General features: G+C 38.1%; 3 protein-coding genes across 3 annotated transcripts; 1 reads left to right on the top strand and 2 right to left on the bottom strand.

The window, feature by feature from the left end:
• Positions 1-821: 821 nt before the first annotated feature.
• Positions 822-1775, bottom strand: LOC147164425 (olfactory receptor 51E1-like). The gene is made up of 2 exons (XM_086091247.1): positions 1723-1775; positions 822-1638 (listed from the first exon to the last, which is right to left on the bottom strand). Exons 1-2 carry the CDS (start codon positions 1773-1775, stop codon positions 822-824), a joined length of 870 nt encoding a protein of 289 aa, XP_085947373.1.
• Positions 1776-3721: 1946 nt separating this feature from the next.
• On the bottom strand, positions 3722-4801 carry LOC147164424 (olfactory receptor 10K1-like). Its single transcript, XM_086091246.1, has 3 exons — positions 4440-4801; positions 3903-4133; positions 3722-3752 (listed from the first exon to the last, which is right to left on the bottom strand). Exons 1-3 carry the CDS (start codon positions 4799-4801, stop codon positions 3722-3724), a joined length of 624 nt encoding a protein of 207 aa, XP_085947372.1.
• A 729-nt stretch (positions 4802-5530) lies between these two features.
• LOC147164423 (uncharacterized) lies at positions 5531-19855 on the top strand. The gene is made up of 10 exons (XM_086091245.1): positions 5531-5579; positions 13091-13144; positions 13875-13922; positions 14275-14360; positions 14439-14654; positions 15194-15259; positions 15828-15889; positions 15957-16091; positions 19561-19579; positions 19769-19855. Exons 1-10 carry the CDS (start codon positions 5531-5533, stop codon positions 19853-19855), a joined length of 822 nt encoding a protein of 273 aa, XP_085947371.1.
• The last annotated feature ends 530 nt before the right edge of the window (positions 19856-20385 follow it).

Below are 20385 nucleotides of genomic sequence, written 5' to 3'. Positions count from 1 at the left end.
ACAGTTTGTTTGTTGTCTCACACAGATGCCATATAGAATTTTTTTTAAGCATTTCTTTTTATGTATAAAACATATACAGTACTCTGCATTTTTTTCTCTCCTTGCAAGATTTCTATGTTCAATTTGTGTTGACTACCTTCAGGTTTTTGCATAGTTGGCACAGGAAGAAACGTCAGGAAAAGAGTCGAACATGGCACTAGAAGAACTCAAATAGAATTAAAAAATAAAATAAAAATCAAATGTCCCCAGCAAGGGGATTCACTAGATTGGTGCCACAAACGACTTTGTAAATAAGAGAGAACAAATCTCAGGACATTTTATTTAATTTAATTATTTTTTCTATTTTTTTTGCAATAATGTTCAAGCTATAATGCTCCCCCCCCCCCCCCTTATAAAGTTAAAATTGATGTCACGACGACAGCAAGATGATGGGGTCTCCAGTTTAAAATCAAAACCACTCACTGGAATGTATTTATTTTTTCCACTGCACTTATTTGCAATATGCCTTTAGTTGCCTTATTTCATAATGTTAATTCATGTAAATTAGTGCTATCCTCTGCTATGTTAAATGTCCCACATAGATAAATAAAGTGTTCTGAAACTAAAAATATCCCCTCCACATTTCACTCTTCTTCTTTCCTGCTGTGAAAAAAAATTGTAACAAATCACAAATGAAATCATGACATGAAGTGAATAATCCTCAACGCTTTTTATTCAAGCTTTCTACAAAAACAGCAACGATCAATCACGTCAGATTAGAACAATTTCACATAGCGAAACCATAAAAAGAGACTACTTGAGCATCACTGTGACCTTAGCGTTTAGCGTGAACTTTCACTTCGCTTTTGACTTATTGGATGATGTGTTCCACACAATAACAGTCTCTTGATGTGCTTCCAGATTTCTTTCATTTTCACTCCATATATGATCGGATTGAACAAAGGATTGTACACTATTATTTGTACACTCATAATCAGTCGCACAGTTTTTGAAAAATCAAAATTCAATTGTGCTATGATGATGTCAAAACCACACAAACACGAGAAGCTGAATAATACCATCAGGTGGGGTAAACACATGTCTGCTGCTTTTTTCCGGAATTCCCCGCAGCTGTGATAAGCCACCTTGAATATCTTTATGTACGTGAAGAGGATAAACAGCACAGGGATGAAAGTAATATTTGTTAGAACAAACAAACTCCACACAGTGAGAAACCTTGGTTTCACACAGTAAAGTTTCTGGATAGAATTGTTGCAAAAGATTCCCGCTAATGTAAAGTGACACATTTTTTGCTTTGAACTGATGACAGATGCCACCATCATCTGGCAGGCAGGCAGAAACCAGGCCAAAACCAAGAAGATGGTTACTCTGGTTGTGCCCATGGTAGTTGCATATTGCAGAGGCTTGCAGATGGCCACATATCTGTCAAAAGCCATGGCTGACAACAACAAGAAGTCTGATCCACCTAAAGTGTAGAAAAAGAAGGATTGCAACAGACAAGCTTCGCGAGAAACACTCTGCCTATGAGACAAGACGCCCACAAACAGTTTGGGGTAGATAGCAGTGCTGAACAAAAGCGAATTTAGAGACAAAGCTGCAATGAAAATATACATGGGCTCATGAAGGTTCCTGTGAATCCAGATTATATAAATAATGGTGCAATTACAGCAGAGGATGAAAACATACACAATAAACCACAGTACAAAGTAAACATATCTGTACTTTACCACATCAACATAACCACCAAGACTTATTAGCATTTGTGTTTCGTTCATCATTCATGCGTTCACTCTTCATGTGCACAATACACAGGAGTTGTTGCAGGAGCGTCAAGCCTTTTATGAGGGTTGCTCAGCCTCCATGGATCTCATTAGGCGCTGCTGTCATGTCAACAAGATGATCCAATACTTCTTTGCTTTCGTATCGGTCCAGCATCTCTCAATGTTGACTGGCAAGTTGAACTTCTATTGAATCCCTGAACGAGCCTGCGTGCCAGTGGGGTCGGCCGATTTGAGGATGAGAACATACACAATAAACCACAGTACAAAGTAAACATATCTGTACTAGGCTGAAGCGCCTTGAAATATTTTTTAGCCCCTTCTAAATTAATGTTCAAACTGATCATGATTTTTTTTTTCTCCAAATGTCCTCTCATTTTGAATTTGGTGCTTGCAGTACGTTCCAAAACGGCTGCATCAAAAGACTGAGAAAGTGGAGAAATGCTAAAAACAAACAAGCAAAAGCACTCCACATATGAAAAAATCTATATGGCATATTATTACGTATGGTCAGGTTTACCCTGGAGTTGTTGCGGCCTGCAATACGAAAGATGTTGATTATCACACATCAAGTAAAGATCCTGATTGGCGCAAGAATGATTTGTGTGTAGACATGCATTATGTAACAAATAAACATTAGCTATTCGCTATTCATGCCATATGTGGCCGGTGGAGAAGGGAGGCACTAAGTCTTTTGGGGGCACAATAACAATTTTAGGAGGCTTGCAGTCTGTTTACATCATCTGTACTTTCTGGAATACAAAGAATACAATCTTGTTCCAATCTACAATTAAGGCTGTGTGAGTGAAGTTTTTTTTCATCATCAATCCAGCATTGCTTGCTTGCCTCGTTTCTCAAAGAAAATATACAACAATTTTGGGGTCATGAACAGGATCGGTAAGAGTTTCCGTCTGCTAGGGTGCGAGCATTCAACATCCGGCTGGCTGAAAATAAGGTGGGATGCATTTCCTCACGTTGGATGTGGTTTGCTCGTCCCCGTGGGTGTGTGGCCTTGGGGGTACCTGTGTGAACGGGTCTGCCTGCTGGTTGGTCATAGAAATGCTTTCCCTAAATTCGTTTTATTGTAAGTATAAATAATAAAAGGGGGAATGCCCTATAGTTAGAAATAAAATTAGGAAATAATTTAAAATAGAATAAATGAATAGGGGAAAAAAGAGGTTTAACTGGGGATGTAATGTGAACAATGTAATGAGAACAAGACATGTACCGGATGGTAAAAGGTTTAATTAAGCGGCACTTTATCAATAACAACAAAACAACTGTCCTTTTTCACTCGCCCTCTACTCCACTCTTCAATATCATTCTTTTTTCTTTTTTTTTTTAAATAGCCCTCCAGTTCCGTGTGACACCTTAAGTACCTCTCAAAAATTACTGGTTTATCACATATTTTTCAGAATTTTCTGCAATCATTCATGAGCGATCCTCTCTATTGGATCGCCAACACAAATAACTTTGCAAATAAAACAAGTAACACGACTTTTTCTCCCGTTTCCCTTCAGTCTGGTACAGCAAAAAAAAATTTTTTTTATAATGTCCAAATTATAACTTTTTTTCCTTGCTAATGTTAAAAGTAATATCCTGACTATAACAGAATCGTGGGTCTCCATTTTACAATCAGCAATCAGCATTCTTGCGCAATTTAGATGAGATAAAAATTGCTCTTATCTCTACAATCTATTTATTGATTCTACCGCACTATATACACTTATGTATATTACAATATGCCCTCACTTGCAGTATTTTATGTTGTTAATTTATGTAAATAACTGCTGCCCTCCACTGTGTTAAATGTCCCACATGGATAAATAAAATGTTCTGAAACTAAAAATACCTCCTCCACATTTTTACACATATTTGTTTCTGTAGAGAAAAACAAATGTAACAAATGACAAATGAAATCATGATGTTATGGGATATGATCCTCAGTGCTTTTTATTCAACACTGGAACCTTTCTACAAAAACAGTTCACAATAATCACACATCACACCAGCTCAATTTCACATTAGGAACAACACAAAAGGAGTCATTAGGCATCACTATGACCATCGCATGCACTTTCACATCGCATTTGACATATTGGATGTGTTCCACACAAAAGCAACAGTCTCTTGATGTGCTTCCAGATTTCTTTCATCTTCACTCCATATATGATCGGATTGAACAAAGGATTGTACACCACAATTTGTAGACTCATAAGCAGTCGCACGGTTTTTGAAAGATCCGACTCCAGTCGTGCTATGATGACGTCAAAACCACACAAACACGAGAAGCTGATTAAAACCATCAAGTGGGGTAAACACGTCTCTGCTGCTTTTTTTCGGACTTCCCCGCAGCTGCGATAGGCCACCATGAATATCTTTATGTACGTGAAGAGGATAAACAGCACAGGGATAAGACTAATATTTGTTAGAACAAACAAACCCCACACAGTGAGAAACCTTGGTTTCACACAGTAAAGTTTCTGGATAGAATTGTTGCAAAAAAATCCTTTTAATATAAAGTGGCAAAGTTTTTGCTCTGCGCTGATGGCAGTTGCCACCAACACATGGCAGGCAGGCAGAAACCAGGCCATAACCAAGAAGATGGTCACATTGGTTGCGCCCATTGTAGTTGCATATTGCAGAGGCCTGCAGATGGACAAATATCTGTCAAAAGCCATGGCTGACAACAGCAAAAAGTCTGAACCTGCAAGTGAATAAAATATTAAATACTGCAACAGACATGCTGAATGAGAAACGCTCTGCCTGTGAGACAAGACATCCACGAACAGTTTGGGGTAGATGGCAGTGCTGAACAAAAGCGAGTTTAGAGACAAAGCTGCAATGAAAATATACATTGGCTCATGAAGGTTCCTGTGAATCCAGATTAGACAAATGATGGTGCAATTAGAGAAGAGGATGAGAACATATAGCATCAAAAAGAATACAAAGTAAACATATCTGTACTTGTCCACGTCTACATAGCCACCAAGACTTATTAGGTATTGCGTTCCGTTCATCATGTTGCGTTCATGTGTTGACTCTTCATGTGCACATGAATGCACAATGGTGGTCAAGAGTTGCCAGACCATGAAGTCTTTTATAATGGCTGCTCAGTCTCTGTGGATCTCATTAAGAGCTGCTGTCACGTCAACAAACTGCTCCATCTCTCTTTGTTATATTTGTATTGTTGTTTTTTCGAAGTGCCCTATGAATAAAGTTGAGTATTATTGAGTGCCTTGACCTCCAGTGACCAGTGTCACAGATAATACACGTGGATATAACTTGGCAAAATGTTCTGCAAAGCCACAGTTGTAACACATTTTTCACAAAGTAGGAAGAATATATGCCTGTGAATATTGCAGCGGAGAAAATTTAAGACTTTAAAGTGCGCCTTATAGTTGTGAAAATACGGTACAAGAACTTATCTAATCCTACCCCTACTAAGTTTTATCATGTACAATAAGTTATTATATTTAATAATAAATCATTAAAATAGAAAAGAAAGCAAATAAAGAAGAAAAAACAAATAATGGAAAATAAACAGAACATGCACTTTTCTTAAATGCACAGATACTAGTGTAAGTTATAAACCCTTATCCATTGCTTACACCAAAACAAGTAAAAGATCAATAAAGCCTTGCATATACAATTAATCTAATCACAATATGATCAATTTCCCAAAAAGAATTGTTGCACATACATGAGCACATACAGCATAACTTCTACTTCAAACAAATGACTATGAGATCATGACCTGGCACCCTGAACCTGACCCGCTGCTGCTGTTTACAGTCAAAGGTAGGGGGAGGGGTCGCGCATCATCTCAGAATGTTAGCGCTATTGATGGATGGATGACACGCTTCTGTTGCTGTCCATACATCAAAAACTTTTCAAATGAAAAGGTCCAAGTCCTCAGGTGCTGCATTAAAGAAAGCGGCGAAAGGAAGAGGAGGGGAAAACAGGCGCAGGGTAGAGACATGTATCGTTGTCTATAAAATAAAATAAAATTGTCTATAAAAAATAAACATGAAAATAGCGTTAGCTTCTTAGCTTGCTTGTAACTTGTTTCCATCCATGCTACTCTGCGCATCAGAGCGGGGCAAAGCTTGCTGGCTTTAAAATAAAGCAGTCAGTCCAGTCCATATACCTGCAAATAGATTTGCATAAATCATTGTTTTACATAACCACGTTATTTTATGCAAGATAAGGATTGTGTGCTGGTTTAATGTAAATAAATACATTATAAAGGCATACTTAATTTTTTTGCACACTATTTGTGTTATCTGTGAATCATCTTGTTACCACCAAAGTTTTACTTTATTTAAATTTGTATATTTATACAGAGATGGGCGTGTCAATACATTTTGAGCATCTGTCATTCGGCAATCTTCAACAGTCAGGACACCCTTCCGTCATCGTCAATCTGTCAATATTTCAAGATGAACGGTCAATCCGTCATTCGTCGATTTCTCAGCAAAATGAGCGTCTGTGAATGTTTCTGGTATTAGAGGTGGGCATCAGAAAAAAATCCGTCAATGGTACGTCATCGTCAATCCGTCACCAAAACGGGACGTCCGTCATTGACGGATTGCCGAATTTATTGACTGATTGACAATTACATTGACGGATGAAAACCCCCTTCCATCATCCGTCAAGTTCATCAATTTTCCGAAGTTTCCCGTCAATTGTCAACAAAAGGGGCGTCCGTCATTGACGGACCTTCCGTCAATATTGACGAATGCCCACCTTTTATTACTTTTTTATATGTATCTTACACAAATATATTGTACATATGTAATATTTAATATGTTGTGGAAAAAAATTATGTGCAAGTACCGACATACAGTATCGGTGCATCCCTACAATGATTCAATGGAGTCAATAAGGACTTTTTTAAAATATATACATTTTCAAGGGTTTTCATTGGCCAAAAATGGCCACGGTAGAGCCAAAAGACATTTCCAGCAACCATTCACCGACCTGGGGTGGCAGATGCATATTCAACTATGGAAGAAGCTTGCTGTCAAGTTTTCCCAATTGCCGAAGTATGTTATTGCTATATACAAAAGGGCTGAAATTGCAAATGACAAACTCAAACTTTTGGAAAGTTTTATTACATTTGCATTAACCCAACAAAAGTGGTTGAAAAACAGGGAAACAGGGTGGACACAAATGGCCTGCATAGAGCCCACAGGGTTAATTAGAAGGGAAAGAGTGATGTAAGGATCGTGTCACAACAAGGTCAACCTCAAGGGGCCGCTAATAATGAGCCAGTGGTCACGGTAATGCCCTATTGGGAGGTGATGTCTGACAAACAAGTCAAATCTCTGGACGACCCCACCAAAGTGTCACCTTAAGCATGCTGCAAATAACAATAGTCATGCTCTTGGTCCTTGGTGTCATTAGTGTGTGTTGATGTGTTTGGTAACAGCAACAATGGTAAACGATTAGGGTCAGTAAGGCCTTCTTTGCTTGTCTAACCACGATAACAAGCATTAAACTACATATACCACCGGAATATTTGTTTCATTAAGTTGTTCAATTATGCACTCAGATTTCTACTGTTTTACCATGTTTAATCTAAGCTATATAGCCTAAGGGTAAAAATGAAACAACTTTATGTAAATTTTATGAACTACAGTGGGCTCGTCTGAGCCATGAAATAATCAGGGGGCAATTCTGAAAAGGGCTTCCATTAAGACTTTTGCGGACATGCTTGGGTACAAGATGATAACCAATTGCTTTAGTTAGAAGTGACCTGAAGGTGAAGATCTAGAATGGTTGTCGACCAGATTTTTTGGGGGATGGGGAGGGGAGGGGGGGGGGGGGGTTGAGGTTTGGGAGCATTTTTGGCAAATTCTCAGGTTTCCTACTTGACACCATCTGCTTCCAATAAATGTTAAATATCTTCACGAACACGATTACGTACACAAACGTAGTATCAAATGAAAGATTACACTCAATGCATGAATCAATCAATCAAGTTTTAAAGTGAATATCAACTATGAAACACCAGATAGTTGCCCAAAATCTGTATTAGTCAGGACCCCAATCTGGGGGTACGAGCCATACAAAGTTTAAAGCTTATATTGTGAGAAAAATTTGACTACTTAAATGTCCAGACAGAAATCTTTGACAATTGACTATAAAATCTTTGAGTACAAGACATGAGTACAAAAAAAGAAAGAAAGAAATAAAGAAAAAATATAAATAAATAAAATTAAATAAACAGATTCATGCCAGTTAGCTGTTAGCAAATGCCGTCCGTACAAGAAAAGTCACTGTGTGCCAAAGGCCAGAGAAAAGTAGTGTGTTTTTAAACGTGATTTCAAGACCGGGAGCGAAGGTGACTACCTGACAATTAGTGATAACTGGTTCCACAGTTTAGGAGCAGCAGTTACAAATGCTCTGTCAACACTAAGCTTCCAAACATTCATGCTCATGCCCTTTGAAGAGGAATAAAACAATGGAAGACGCAGAATTTGACAAAATTATAAGAAAAGAATGGGCAGACTTTTTGGAAATAAATGACTCTCCAGACCTATCTCCAGCTCTTCTCTGGGAAGCTGGGAAAGCAGTAATTAGAGGTAAAATTATATCATATTCATCTTATAAAAAGAAACAGGATCAAAAATTAGAAAAAGACTTGGAAGATAAAATTAAACAACTGACGGATGAGTACGCAATAAACCCAAATAACCAAATATGGACTGACTTACAAAATACAAAAATACAGTTAGACGATATGTTAACTAAAAAGACAGAGTTTATAATACAACAATTGAGATACAACAACTTTGAATATAATAACAAATCAGGTAAATTTCTTGCAAACCAACTTCAACGTAATCGGGAAAAATCGCTTATAACGGTTATTAAAGGTACAACTGGTGAATATACACAATCACCAGAAGAAATTAATCAAATTTTTTACAATTATTATCACAACTTATACTCAGAAACTAATAAACCTAACCCAGAGCATATTGAGGCATTCCTCAGTAGCTTAAATATACCTCAGGTAACTACTGAATATAAAGATATGTTAGATGCACCACTTACTATAAACGAGTTGTACAGTGCTCTAGATAGTATGCCAAATGGCAAAGCACCCGGCCCGGATGGTTATCCGGCTATATTTTTAAAGCACTTCTGGTCAATGCTTGCTCCACTATTCTTAAGAGTAGTAACAGAAATTAAAACTAATGGTCACATACGCCCACACATGAATACAGCAGCAATTAAACTTTTATTAAAGCCAGAAAAAGACCCCACCCTTCCATCAAGTTACCGTCCGATTTCACTAATTAACACTGATATTAAAATTATCACTAAGGCTTTTACATCTAGATTAGAAACAGTAATCCCGACAATCATTCATGGCGACTAAACAGGCTTTATTAAAGAGCGTCACTCTACTAATAATATTAGAAGGCTCTTTAACCTTATTAGTATGTCACAGCGGCATGATAAAAAGGCAGTTATTATATCATTGGATGCAGAAAAAGCTTTTGATAAAGTTAACTGGTCCTTCCTCTTTGCTGTTTTAAATAAATTTGGCTTTGGGAAGTCATTTATTCACTGGGTGTCAGTATTATATGATTCTCCTAAAGCTACTGTTACTACTAATGGGATTATATCTAAGAGTTTTACTCTACAGAGAGGCACAAGACAGGGATGCCCACTGTCGCCTTTATTATTTGCAATATTTATTGAACCGCTTGCATTAGCCATACGCCAGGAAAAATGATTCAAGGAATTCACTCTGGGGTAACAGAACATAAAATTAATCTATATGCCGATGATATTTTACTTTATTTAGAAAAGCCTGCTATTTCGTTAGGGGAAGTATTTAACTTAATAACTAAATTCTCACAGTTATCAGACTATTCTATTAACTGGACAAAATCAACACTTCTACCTATTACAGAAAATTCATGGAACCCTGCAAGCCAGGACCCATACTACTCATTTCCTATAGGTAATTTAAAATACTTAGGCATAAAAATCTCACCTAAATTAACTGATTTAGTTAATTTAAATTTCACTCCACTTCTGGATAGCATTTATAGTGACTTGGAGCGCTGGAATAATCTTCCTATTTCTCTAATAGGACGAATAGCCACTATTAAAATGAAAGTTTTACCCAAAATAAACTATTTTTTCTCAATGATTCCATTTAAACCTACGGCTAACTGGTTCCAGTTGTTGGACTCAGCCGTTACAAAATTTTACTGGAAAAAAACGAAGAAGCAAAGATTAGTCTATCTACTCTTCAGAAAAATAAATCCAAAGGAGGTCTAGAGGCACCAAATTTTATGCACTATTATATAGCCAACCAGCTACAATATATTATTTTATGGGCACAACCCAATAGAGATACTAACTGTTGGCTGGAACTAGAACAGAAGGATTGTAATAACCTCAGACTCCTAGATTTACTCTTTATTACAACATCGATTAAGCGACATAACTGCTTTAAAAATCCAATGATTTCCGCCACCCTGACTGCCTGGTGGAAGGCACTAGAAATGACAAAAGCCCAAGTGGAGCCCAGCGGGCTTTCTCCCCTATGGCATAACCCCGACTTTCAAATTAACAACCAATCGTTTTATTTGAATGTGTGGGAGCAGAAAGGAATTACACATCTCCACCATCTCTTCTCAGATAATATGTTTATATCATATACATCCTTGCTCCAAAAATATAAAATAAAAAACGGAAACTTTTTACATTATTTGCAAGTTAAAAGTATGATAAAGAAACAAATTCCAACACTCCAGGGTACGCTCCAACCGCCTGTTTTAGCTAAAGATATTACCAAGCTTTCTCCGACAACAACAAAAAAACTCTCAAAAATATATAAGTTACTTTCATATACTGATAAAACGTCTTTACCCATCTCAAAATGGGAAACAGACTTGTCTATAGCTCCGGAATCTGTCTTTTGGATTCAAGTTTGTGAAAATGTTTTTAAAATGACAAAACACACAAATTTACAACTTATCCAATATAAAATTATTCACAGAACATACATTACTCAATATATGATGAAGAAAATGGGACTGTCAGACTCCGACATTTGTCTCCAGTGTTTACAAAACACTACAGACACTTATTTTCATGCTTTATGGTTATGTACTCCGGTTATGTGTTTCTGGACTAAAGTCTTAGAAAAACTTTCCGCTGTCTTGGACTGTAGGATACCGTTCTCTCCAAACTTGTGTTTGCTAGGTGACTTAACAACAATTGACTTACCACATAAACAATTTCAATCTATACTTGTAGCCCTTACTATCGCAAAAAAAACAATTCTTGTTAACTGGAAAAATAAACAAACTTTGAATATCGACCAATGGTCTAACCTCCTCATAAATCATATTTTAATGGAAAAAATATCTGCCTCAAATAAGAACCAAATGTCAAAATTTAAAGAAACATGGTCTACGTATATAGAATTTTTTAACCTAAACTTGGATTTTAATTCTGCCTGTTAGCGAGAGCCACAGCAGCGTTATAACTTGCATTGATGTTTCTGTATTAGGCAATTTGTAACTAATGGTTGTGTTTCTATAGTCAGGAACCAGGCTGCTGCCAGCGGGATCGAGCAGATTCACCTCCGATGGGCACCAGGGGTTGATATTCGGATTCACGGCATGCCAGTGGGTTAATTCTGTGGGTGCTGTCCCCCCTGGCGGGGAGTGGGGGGTGTGAGATTTTTTCTAATAGGTTTTCTGGTGAGCTAACAAATACACGCACGCACGCACGCACGCACGCACGCACATACACATACTCACCCACACACACACACACACAAAAACAAAAAAAAAACAAAAAAAACAATGGAAGATATTTGCTCATTTGGTTTAATCATTTAATAAAAAAATTATTTAATATGTTTATTAATGCTAACTATAGAAAATACTTTTTCAAAAGGGAAGAAACAATGATGTTTAGAACCACATGACATCATCATAGAGGAGGCCATAGTGAAAACACTGGCGTTATGTTAAAGCTGCTCTGTGTAATAATTTGGCCAAAAATATCTTTACAAGATCCTTTTTATTTGATCATTTATGATTGAAACGTCTTCTAATTAGTATATTCACACCTTAGCTGTTCACAATGGATACTCCTGCAAGTCTCCAGCCAATAGTTTTCAAACTGGATTCGGGTTTGCATTTCCCGCCCACTGTCTGCAGATGTAACGTCATGTGCGTATTGTGTACGTGAAGAAGGGTATGTGCAGTTTCATTTTTTGTCAACAGGTGGCAGTAGCAATATGAAATTAGATTTTCTGTGTTCAGTAAAAAAGTTAAAATTAATAAAATATATAATTATTAGTGATGCACCGAAAATTCAAGCCCAAAGAATATGGCCGAAGGAGGATGTTGTGGTGACGCAAGCAAAAAAACAAACCAAAAAAAACAAACAAAAAAAAGCCTTCCTTTTTTCTTTTTTTTTTTAAATAAGAGCTCCTCGAGCGCTTCCACTTTTTCACTTGCATTCTGGTGGCCATGAATCGAAATAATCAGAATCATCAGTTCAGAATCAGAATCCACATTATTGGCCAAAAACTTGTAAACTTATGAGCACAACTGTACATGTGCAATGACTTTTCAACTGTAATTCAAATTCTGAATCGTCCTGAAACCAGTGGTGACTTTTGGCCTGGTGAAATCTTGCGGCAGAACGCCGCACACTGCACAATTTGGCGTTCAGGGGATTTCAGCTGCATCGCTCAGTGTGTGGCGGCCCTTATTTATGATGAGAAAAACCCACCACAACATTTTATGTGGCCCAGCAATTGTTGTGACATTTAATAACATTGAAATAATGCACGCATTTTTGTTGCCAATCAAGCTTTTAAAATATATTAAATAATGGTTAAAAAAGAAAATACTGGCTTCTCATTTCAAAATTATTTATCCATCAATTTGCTGTGTATGATAAATAATGAGGCGATCATATATTTATCAGAGTTCATAATGGCCTTCTGAGGGAACACATAACCATCATGTATAACCAGCAATAAAAATGAGTTTCACAGGTATTTTCAACGAACAGACAGAGATAGGTGCTAACAATTATATAATGACAATACAAAAATCAGAAAACAACATGAACAATTTATCATACACAGTCTTCTGGAACTTCTTTGATTAAAACAATGTAACTCATTATCAGAAGATTCGTCAGTAGAGCATTATACCAGTCATCACACCGTTTTTTCAGGAATTTAAAATTTGAAATAAGTACACTGAGTATTGTTTCCCTGTCACATGTCCCCAGCGTTGTTGCTGTTCAAGTTTTCCCTGATGTAATCGGTTCAAAAGTGGAGCAGTTGGATTCATCCACGCTGGGTAAGTCTGCTCTGAGAAGATCTTCATCCCAAAATGTTACTCAAGAAAGAGCTGGCTATTGTTACAATAGAACATTTTGACTCGAGATTAAAAAAGTAGCCCTTCAGATAATCAATTAAGAGTAAGTAGTCAATAATAGGTAGCTGGAGAGTAAATTCTGATTATTATTATTTTTAATCAGCACATGACTGTCACATAGACAAAAATATACAATTTCAATGCCCAAATTCAGACATTTCCCAACAATAACACTTAGAGAATAATGAATACAGTTCTCATTTCTAAAATACGCAAAGTCTTTTTGCAGGACATGCTCAAAGTCAAGTATATTGCTCTAATACTACTTTGACAAGAACAATTAATCAAAAAATGTAACAGAGTAAATGTAAAGTATTCCTCTACGTCCTCCTCTCCCTTGAATATAACCACTTTGGCTATATTCACTATATACACTTTAGTTTTTTCTTTATTAAAAAAAAACGTATATATTTGGGACTCAATCTGGGTGATGACATTTCCATGAACGGAAGTCATGTGAAGTTATCCCGCATCCACCAGGGGGGGCCAGCGCAGAGTTTCTGCTAGTCTGCCACAAATTTTGCTTACTCCAAATGGGTGCTTTTGAGCCCTCATGAAGTGCACCCATCAGCAAAGTAATCCCTCCCAACCTGTTGCCAACTTTGCGATAAAATTGTCAGACGTTTCTTTCAGATCTCAGCCAGCTGATCAGTTATCCCCACCCAATATGTGGTCACGGCCACCGTCAGCCTGTTGCCAGGTAAACAATTTCATCTTCACCTCTGACATTTTCATGGTGCCAATAATGGGTAAAGATTTTTAGATTGCCAATAAACATGAGAGAGCGCACACCTGTAAACGATAAAATTAACTATTTCTTTTTCACACAATAGTAAACTACACTAATTCTTAAATTAATCTCAATCTTGAATTAATCTAAATCTTAAATTAAGTTAATTTTAAATTCATTCCAATGTACCTCCAACAAATGTGGTTTACACATTCTCTTTCAAAGGATAAGCGCTTTGAAACGCAACAAGCGTTTACATTTGAATTGGGATGTTTGTTATTTTGTTCCAGACTGAGAAGTCTGTGTCATGTCTTGTCTGCAGGTGCAACATCTCAAAGCAATCCCCAACGTTTTAACTTGACCGAATGCCCCATTAACTATTACGGAGAGGTTTACAATGAAGCATTTGTGAGTAATATCACATGTATTCGGCGAACACAGAATGAAGTTATACAGGATTGATAACAGTGTTTGTCCTGTTAACAGGGGTTGACTACGGAGAATGTATTTACTTTGTTCTTTGGCAACCTGACTGGCCCCGACTTCATGACATTCGCCTTCGAAGACCCGCTGCTACTGGCTCGTTTTGGGCCAACCTTTACTGTGGCTAATGACATTTCTGAATTTGTCCGAAATCTGCCAGACCTTGTAGGGACGTCACCATGCTTTTATAGTATCGGTTTATTTTCTTCTCCCAATACGGTGAGTTCTGTGTTTTACATTTGTTTATTTCAGTCCAAGTCCTTCCTCAAAGCCTTATATTGCTGCCTGTTTGTACATATATGTATTAGGGGTGTTACAAAAACCTATTTAAATGAGAAAATCGTTTTTTGATTTAAAAGATGCAAGCGCATCAAATCGAACCGAATCACTCTGAAATATACCAAGATATGTATTGAATTGTCTTTTATTGGAGAGATACTGTATATATTAGAAGGAAATGGCACATTTACAGTAGTGACAACAGTGTAAAGTTTATTAAGATGTATATTTGTATGACAACTAATAATTCATTGCATCATAACCTCTTGAACTGAATTGCGCTATATCGAAACGAATCGTTCCGCCTTCAAATGGAAGAGTCGTTGTATCGTCTTTTCTGGAGAGATGCACACCCTTTATTGTGTGTAATACAATATATATGTGTGTAAAGTATATATATATATATATATATATATATATATATATATATAAATAATTTTGTTTTTTCAATTATATTTTATTTAATGTCCCCCTTGCAGATCCTTTTGCGTTTCCGCACATTTGGAGAACAAGGAGCATACCTAGTCGCCTCGGATGCGCCGCTGGTATGAAACCAATTTTAAACATTTCTTGCAGCGTTGTATTGGTTGTCAGCACCTCTTCCGTAGACCTATCGTAGCTGCACCAGTCCGATATTTACAGACAAGCAACTTTTCAAAATGTTCCCCCTGTGTTTGAACAAAGATTGAGCACGTGATGCTATAGTCTGTCTCAGAGAAGTAGAATGTGACAGTAAAGAGCAGATCCGGAAAAATCACAATGGGAAACTTTGGTTGGAGAGAACTTCTAAATGATGCCAAGGATCCTGTGGTTACAAGGTTCAACTGTGAGCTCCTGGAAATAACAAGAAGAAATACTGGTCATCAAGTCGTTACGAGCAGGTTATTTGAAAGAGGAGCACGTAAGCGAGGAGTTCAGTAGGCAGGCTTTTGCCAGGATGTTTGAACCAGGCTTCAATTAGGATCGTAAGAGCAGAAATCAGAGGCTAATCTTGTCAAGAAGTTACCAAATTCATGTGCGACGGGACAGCAGATGTGGAAAATAGATAAATACGTTTTAAAATAAAATTCATAACCAACTATCCTCACACATGACCTGATGTCTTTCATGTAGGCCGTCACTACAACAGTGAGAGGAGAGCTGGTGAACACTACAGAGTTGTCAGCTGGATCATGGTCTGAGGTATTCTCGTAAGAAAAGTAACAAAGTATGCTGTGATGTCCTGTGTGATTCTGCATCCAGGTTTCACATGCTTCATTCCCGTGTGTTGTTTCCAGGTCAATTCTATCCACCCGGCACCATGACGTTCGCCTCGGAAACGGTCTTCGTGACTTGTAATTCAACAGCTTTCCTTACCGTTTCTACTGAGGACCCAAGGTAAACATGTTCCGTGTCTTTTGTAATGAGGTCACTCCCTCAAACTAGAGTGTGCCTTCATCATCTTCCTCCCACCTGTGCTAGGTGTCCAAGGAAGTCCGTGTGCGCCATTAAAGTGATTTGGGACCCCAATGATGTAATACCTTAAAGAGGGTGTCCTCTTTCTTTTTTGTTTGTTTTTTTATTGGTTGGTCTGCTTTGTAATGGTGTCACATACATTGCCGATCATTAAATTTCCTCATTGACTTGCTTATAATTGTGCCTCCTAATTCATTTACTCTACATTACATGAGGTCTTTTTGTCTAACTAAGTCTGACACGAGGTCCGAAGCACATTACCGTCTTATAAAAACGAATGATCTGCTTCTGATTCAACTTCTGAATGACCTCATATCCCTGCTTGCCACGATGAGGTCCAGTACCAAGTTGTTTGCGTGTCAGTATTTCAAAATAATGGCTCCAATTTCCATCATTCCTTCACGTATGGGGCTGTACTTGCCAGAATTATTTTCCGGAATTTATAATATGTGAATTTTAAGCATTAAATGTCAAATAAATGCATGAAATACTGTGGTAAGAAAATAAAAGTATTGACGATTAACTCATGTATCTAGATGTCTTTATTAGTGATGGGAATTCCGGCTCTTTTTAGGGAACCGGCTCTTTTGGTTCGGCTCACTAAAAAGATCCGGCTCTTTCGACTCCCAAATGGCTCTTTAGATTTTTTGTCGCTTAAATAAATATATTACCAACAACAATTTAAAACTATGCGCAATATGAATTACTAATGTGAAAAAATTGCACTATATCAAATGTTTGTTGTATAAAATACACTTTTATTTATAAACTCGACAGTTGTATAAAAAAAAAGAAAATAGAAAGTGCAAACAAATTAGATAGTGCAAAACAAACATTTAACTATTTACAAATGAACTTAAATAATTGCTTTGGTTATGTTAGCTGCATTGTCACTAACACAGCAAACAACTTTGTTGTCCACGCCCCACTCTTTTGCCACTTTGAGCAGCTCCTCAGCTAAATTGTCAGAAGTGTGTCTCTCACTGAACTCAAAACAATCCAGAAGACAGGACACCATTTTGAAACTTTCAACAAAGTGACATGTAACTGCCAAGTAGGATGTGGTGGTTCTGGAAGTCCAGCTGTCCGTTGTTAGACAAACTGCTGTGGCTTTTTTTAACCCTCTCTTGCAGTGAAGCACGTTCTCCGTTATACAGGCCTGGGATGATTTTTTGGGAGAGTGTTTTCCTACTTGGAAGTGCATACATTGGATTGAGTGAATGAATAAACCTTCTGAATCCTTTGTCCTCCACAACTGAAAATAGTTGCAAATCACATGCAATCATTTTAGCCAGTTCTTCATCAATTGCCTTCTGTCTTGCTGGAGTCATTGACTTTTGCAAAAATTGGCCCAGAGAGCTCTGGGTTGTAATTTTTCGTTGTTGTGGTGGTGCACTGGATGATGCTGATGACACTGCAGCTGCAGCAGCAACAGTTGCAGTAGCACCTTCATTATCAGGTTCATTTATTTGCCTTTTTTCCTCCAATTGAACTAAAGGATGAGTAGTTCTCATGTGCCGGTGTAAATTGTTTGTAGAGCCTCCCCGATATGAAATTTTAGTCTTGCAGACTTTACACTCTGCCTTAGTTTTGTCAGTTGTTGTATTGAAATGTGTCCATATATTGCTGCTTTTTCTCTTGTTACTCATTTTGGAACTGTTTTTTTTTTTAACCTTTCCGTTTATACAAGCGCTCTCCTCCTCTCTCTCGTCTCCTCCCTCCCGTTCGGGTTCGAGTGTGTGTGACTGCTTGCAGCGTGCTGTCGTGTGCCCCTCCCCCTCTGCTGCTCAGCGCTGAGCGCAGACACAGAGACCTCACTCACACACATACTCACCAATCAAATGCAGCTTTAGAGAGAAAAAAAAGAGAGAGAGAGAAAAAAAAAAAGCGGCTCCCAGTCAGGAGCCGGCTCCCGTCGTTCACGTCAAAGATCCGGCTCTCAGAACCGGTTCGTTCGCGACCGACACATCACTAGTCTTTATAGTACAAGCGTGTGTGTGTGTGTGTGGGGGGGGGGGGTGTATGCCTCTCACCCATTCCATATGTACTTACTTTGGCAGGACTGCGGAAGAAGAAGAGTGAGCTGCAGTACAAAATCAACAAACGTGCTTTAGAGCGCCCGTACAAAACCAAAAACTCGTGGGGTGACACCTATGGCGAACACAAACGACACCTGGGGCTTCATTTATAAAAATTAAAGTACTTACGAACGAAATCCAAACTTAACATACGCAGGAAAAAAAATAGATTTATAAAACCACCAGCACGCAATTTCCCTTTATAAATGCCACACGTCCCAACCAGTGTGCGCAGCTGATTCAACGCCGTTCCCCGCCTTATAAGTCTGCCTATTTCCCCCCCCCCCCCCCCATATTAGGAAATGCAAATCTACTCATTAATGGTTTTGCGTATTCATAAGCAGAACGTGACGGCGATCATCAAATCAAAACAATGGATGACGGACAGGGAAAGGCAAGAAAGAAGGCTAACTTTACCATGATGTAGGCTACATTGAATTGTTGTGTGAATGATAATAAAAAAAAGATTTAAAAAAATACAAAGATGTACATTAAGAAACCCTCAATGCAGAGGTCGAGTCACGGAAGGCCGTGATTACTGGCCGCGATTATTGGCCGCAGGGCGCACAGTGTCAAAAATAAATAAATAAAGAATACAATAATAATAATAATAATTTGGTATGATACAAAGGTGAGCATAACGAAATAATCTCACCAATCTTATTGTACTATAGGGAAATTGAGTTGTCAGTGCAGAGGCAAAAATTAGGTGATCAATAGGCCGCCTCATTATTGTTATTATTATTAGTATCTATTATTGTTCCCAATGTGTTGTTTATGGATCTTCATCGAACATCACCACGGCTGTGAGGACTGCTTATGACAGACTTTACTGACGCATTTCTTTCCTTTATTTATTTATTTGCAGGACAAAGCGTCAAGCTTCATAGCAAAGGTGCTTGTTCCTGACTGTATTGTAGCTCATTTTTATCGGTATGGTCTTGTGTCAATATAATAGTTTTATGTAGCCTTTTATACTGGAATGGCATTTGTGCCGATGGGCGGGTGAAATGACTGTATAGGCGCGTAAATTGTTGCGCGACGATGTAATGTGTGCAGTATTTGTCCACGTTAGTTGTCATCAATATGATTTATTGCATGAGGCTTTTTCAAGATATGTGACCAATGGGAGAATACGAGCGTTTAAAGTGTTGAATTAAGTTCATTCGTGTGCTTTCTGCTCCGCGGTGTACTTTGTCATCGGAGCAAGTCTGGAGCAAAACAAACATTGTGACCCATAACATCCAGCATATATGGCGTTTGAGGAATCGGAATGCACCACAAAGCTTTTTGCTATTTTCCCATGTCTCCAGAATGTGCGGATTGCGTACGGTAGGTCCAAACTTGACGTGGCTGAACTGGTTCACGTTCAGTTAGTTTTCTATAATCACCAACTTTGGCGCAGAAATGTTCGTATGCAAAATTTTGGCCTCATTTGATCGTACGCAAGCTTTATAAATGAGCCCCCTAAAGGCAATTTCCCTTTATAAATGCCACACTATCCAAACCGGTGTGCGCCAGCCGCGGCCTGGCCTGGACCAGATTGAGTGGATATCCCAGCGGCAGGGTAACAACATGGCGTCCATGTGTTATGTGATAAGCAGTTGACCAATCACAGCATAGTAGCTCTGAAACCAAGGTAGCCAAACTATCTACGGCTCTGTGAAAAGAGATACAATGCTGCCATCTACAGGCCATAGTTAGTAGGTGTTTTGGGATTTTCCCATCCTATTGATAAACGCTGCACTGCCCATTGTGAAAAAAAACAACGTAGTTGACGTCAATTGACGTTATTGGCGGTAAAGGATAATAAGCATTTGCAAGTTTGGTGGAGAACCCACACGCAGGGAAGCAGAGGTGATGTACAAAAAAGGAATTTACTTACTCAAAACAAAAGCAAACTGAAAATGGCAGTAAAACAAAACGTGGGGAGGACAAGGCACAAAACTGGCAGCATGACAGGAGGAAAATTACAATAAACCGACACAGACAGAAGACTAAATACACACACACACACACTAATGACACAACAAGACAAGACACACCTGGGGCAAGACACAAGTGGCTGAGGGCACGGATTGGTTGACACAAGGAAAGGCAGGATTACGCTTAACAAGACCAAGGGAGACACACAAGGA

The sequence above is a fragment of the Leptonotus elevatus genome, chromosome 12 (genome assembly GCF_054856555.1).
Source record: "Leptonotus elevatus isolate MCC_2025b chromosome 12, RoL_Lele_1.0, whole genome shotgun sequence".
NCBI classification, from domain to species: domain Eukaryota; kingdom Metazoa; phylum Chordata; class Actinopteri; order Syngnathiformes; family Syngnathidae; genus Leptonotus; species Leptonotus elevatus.
This window is presented reverse-complemented; position numbering and strand designations above follow the sequence as displayed.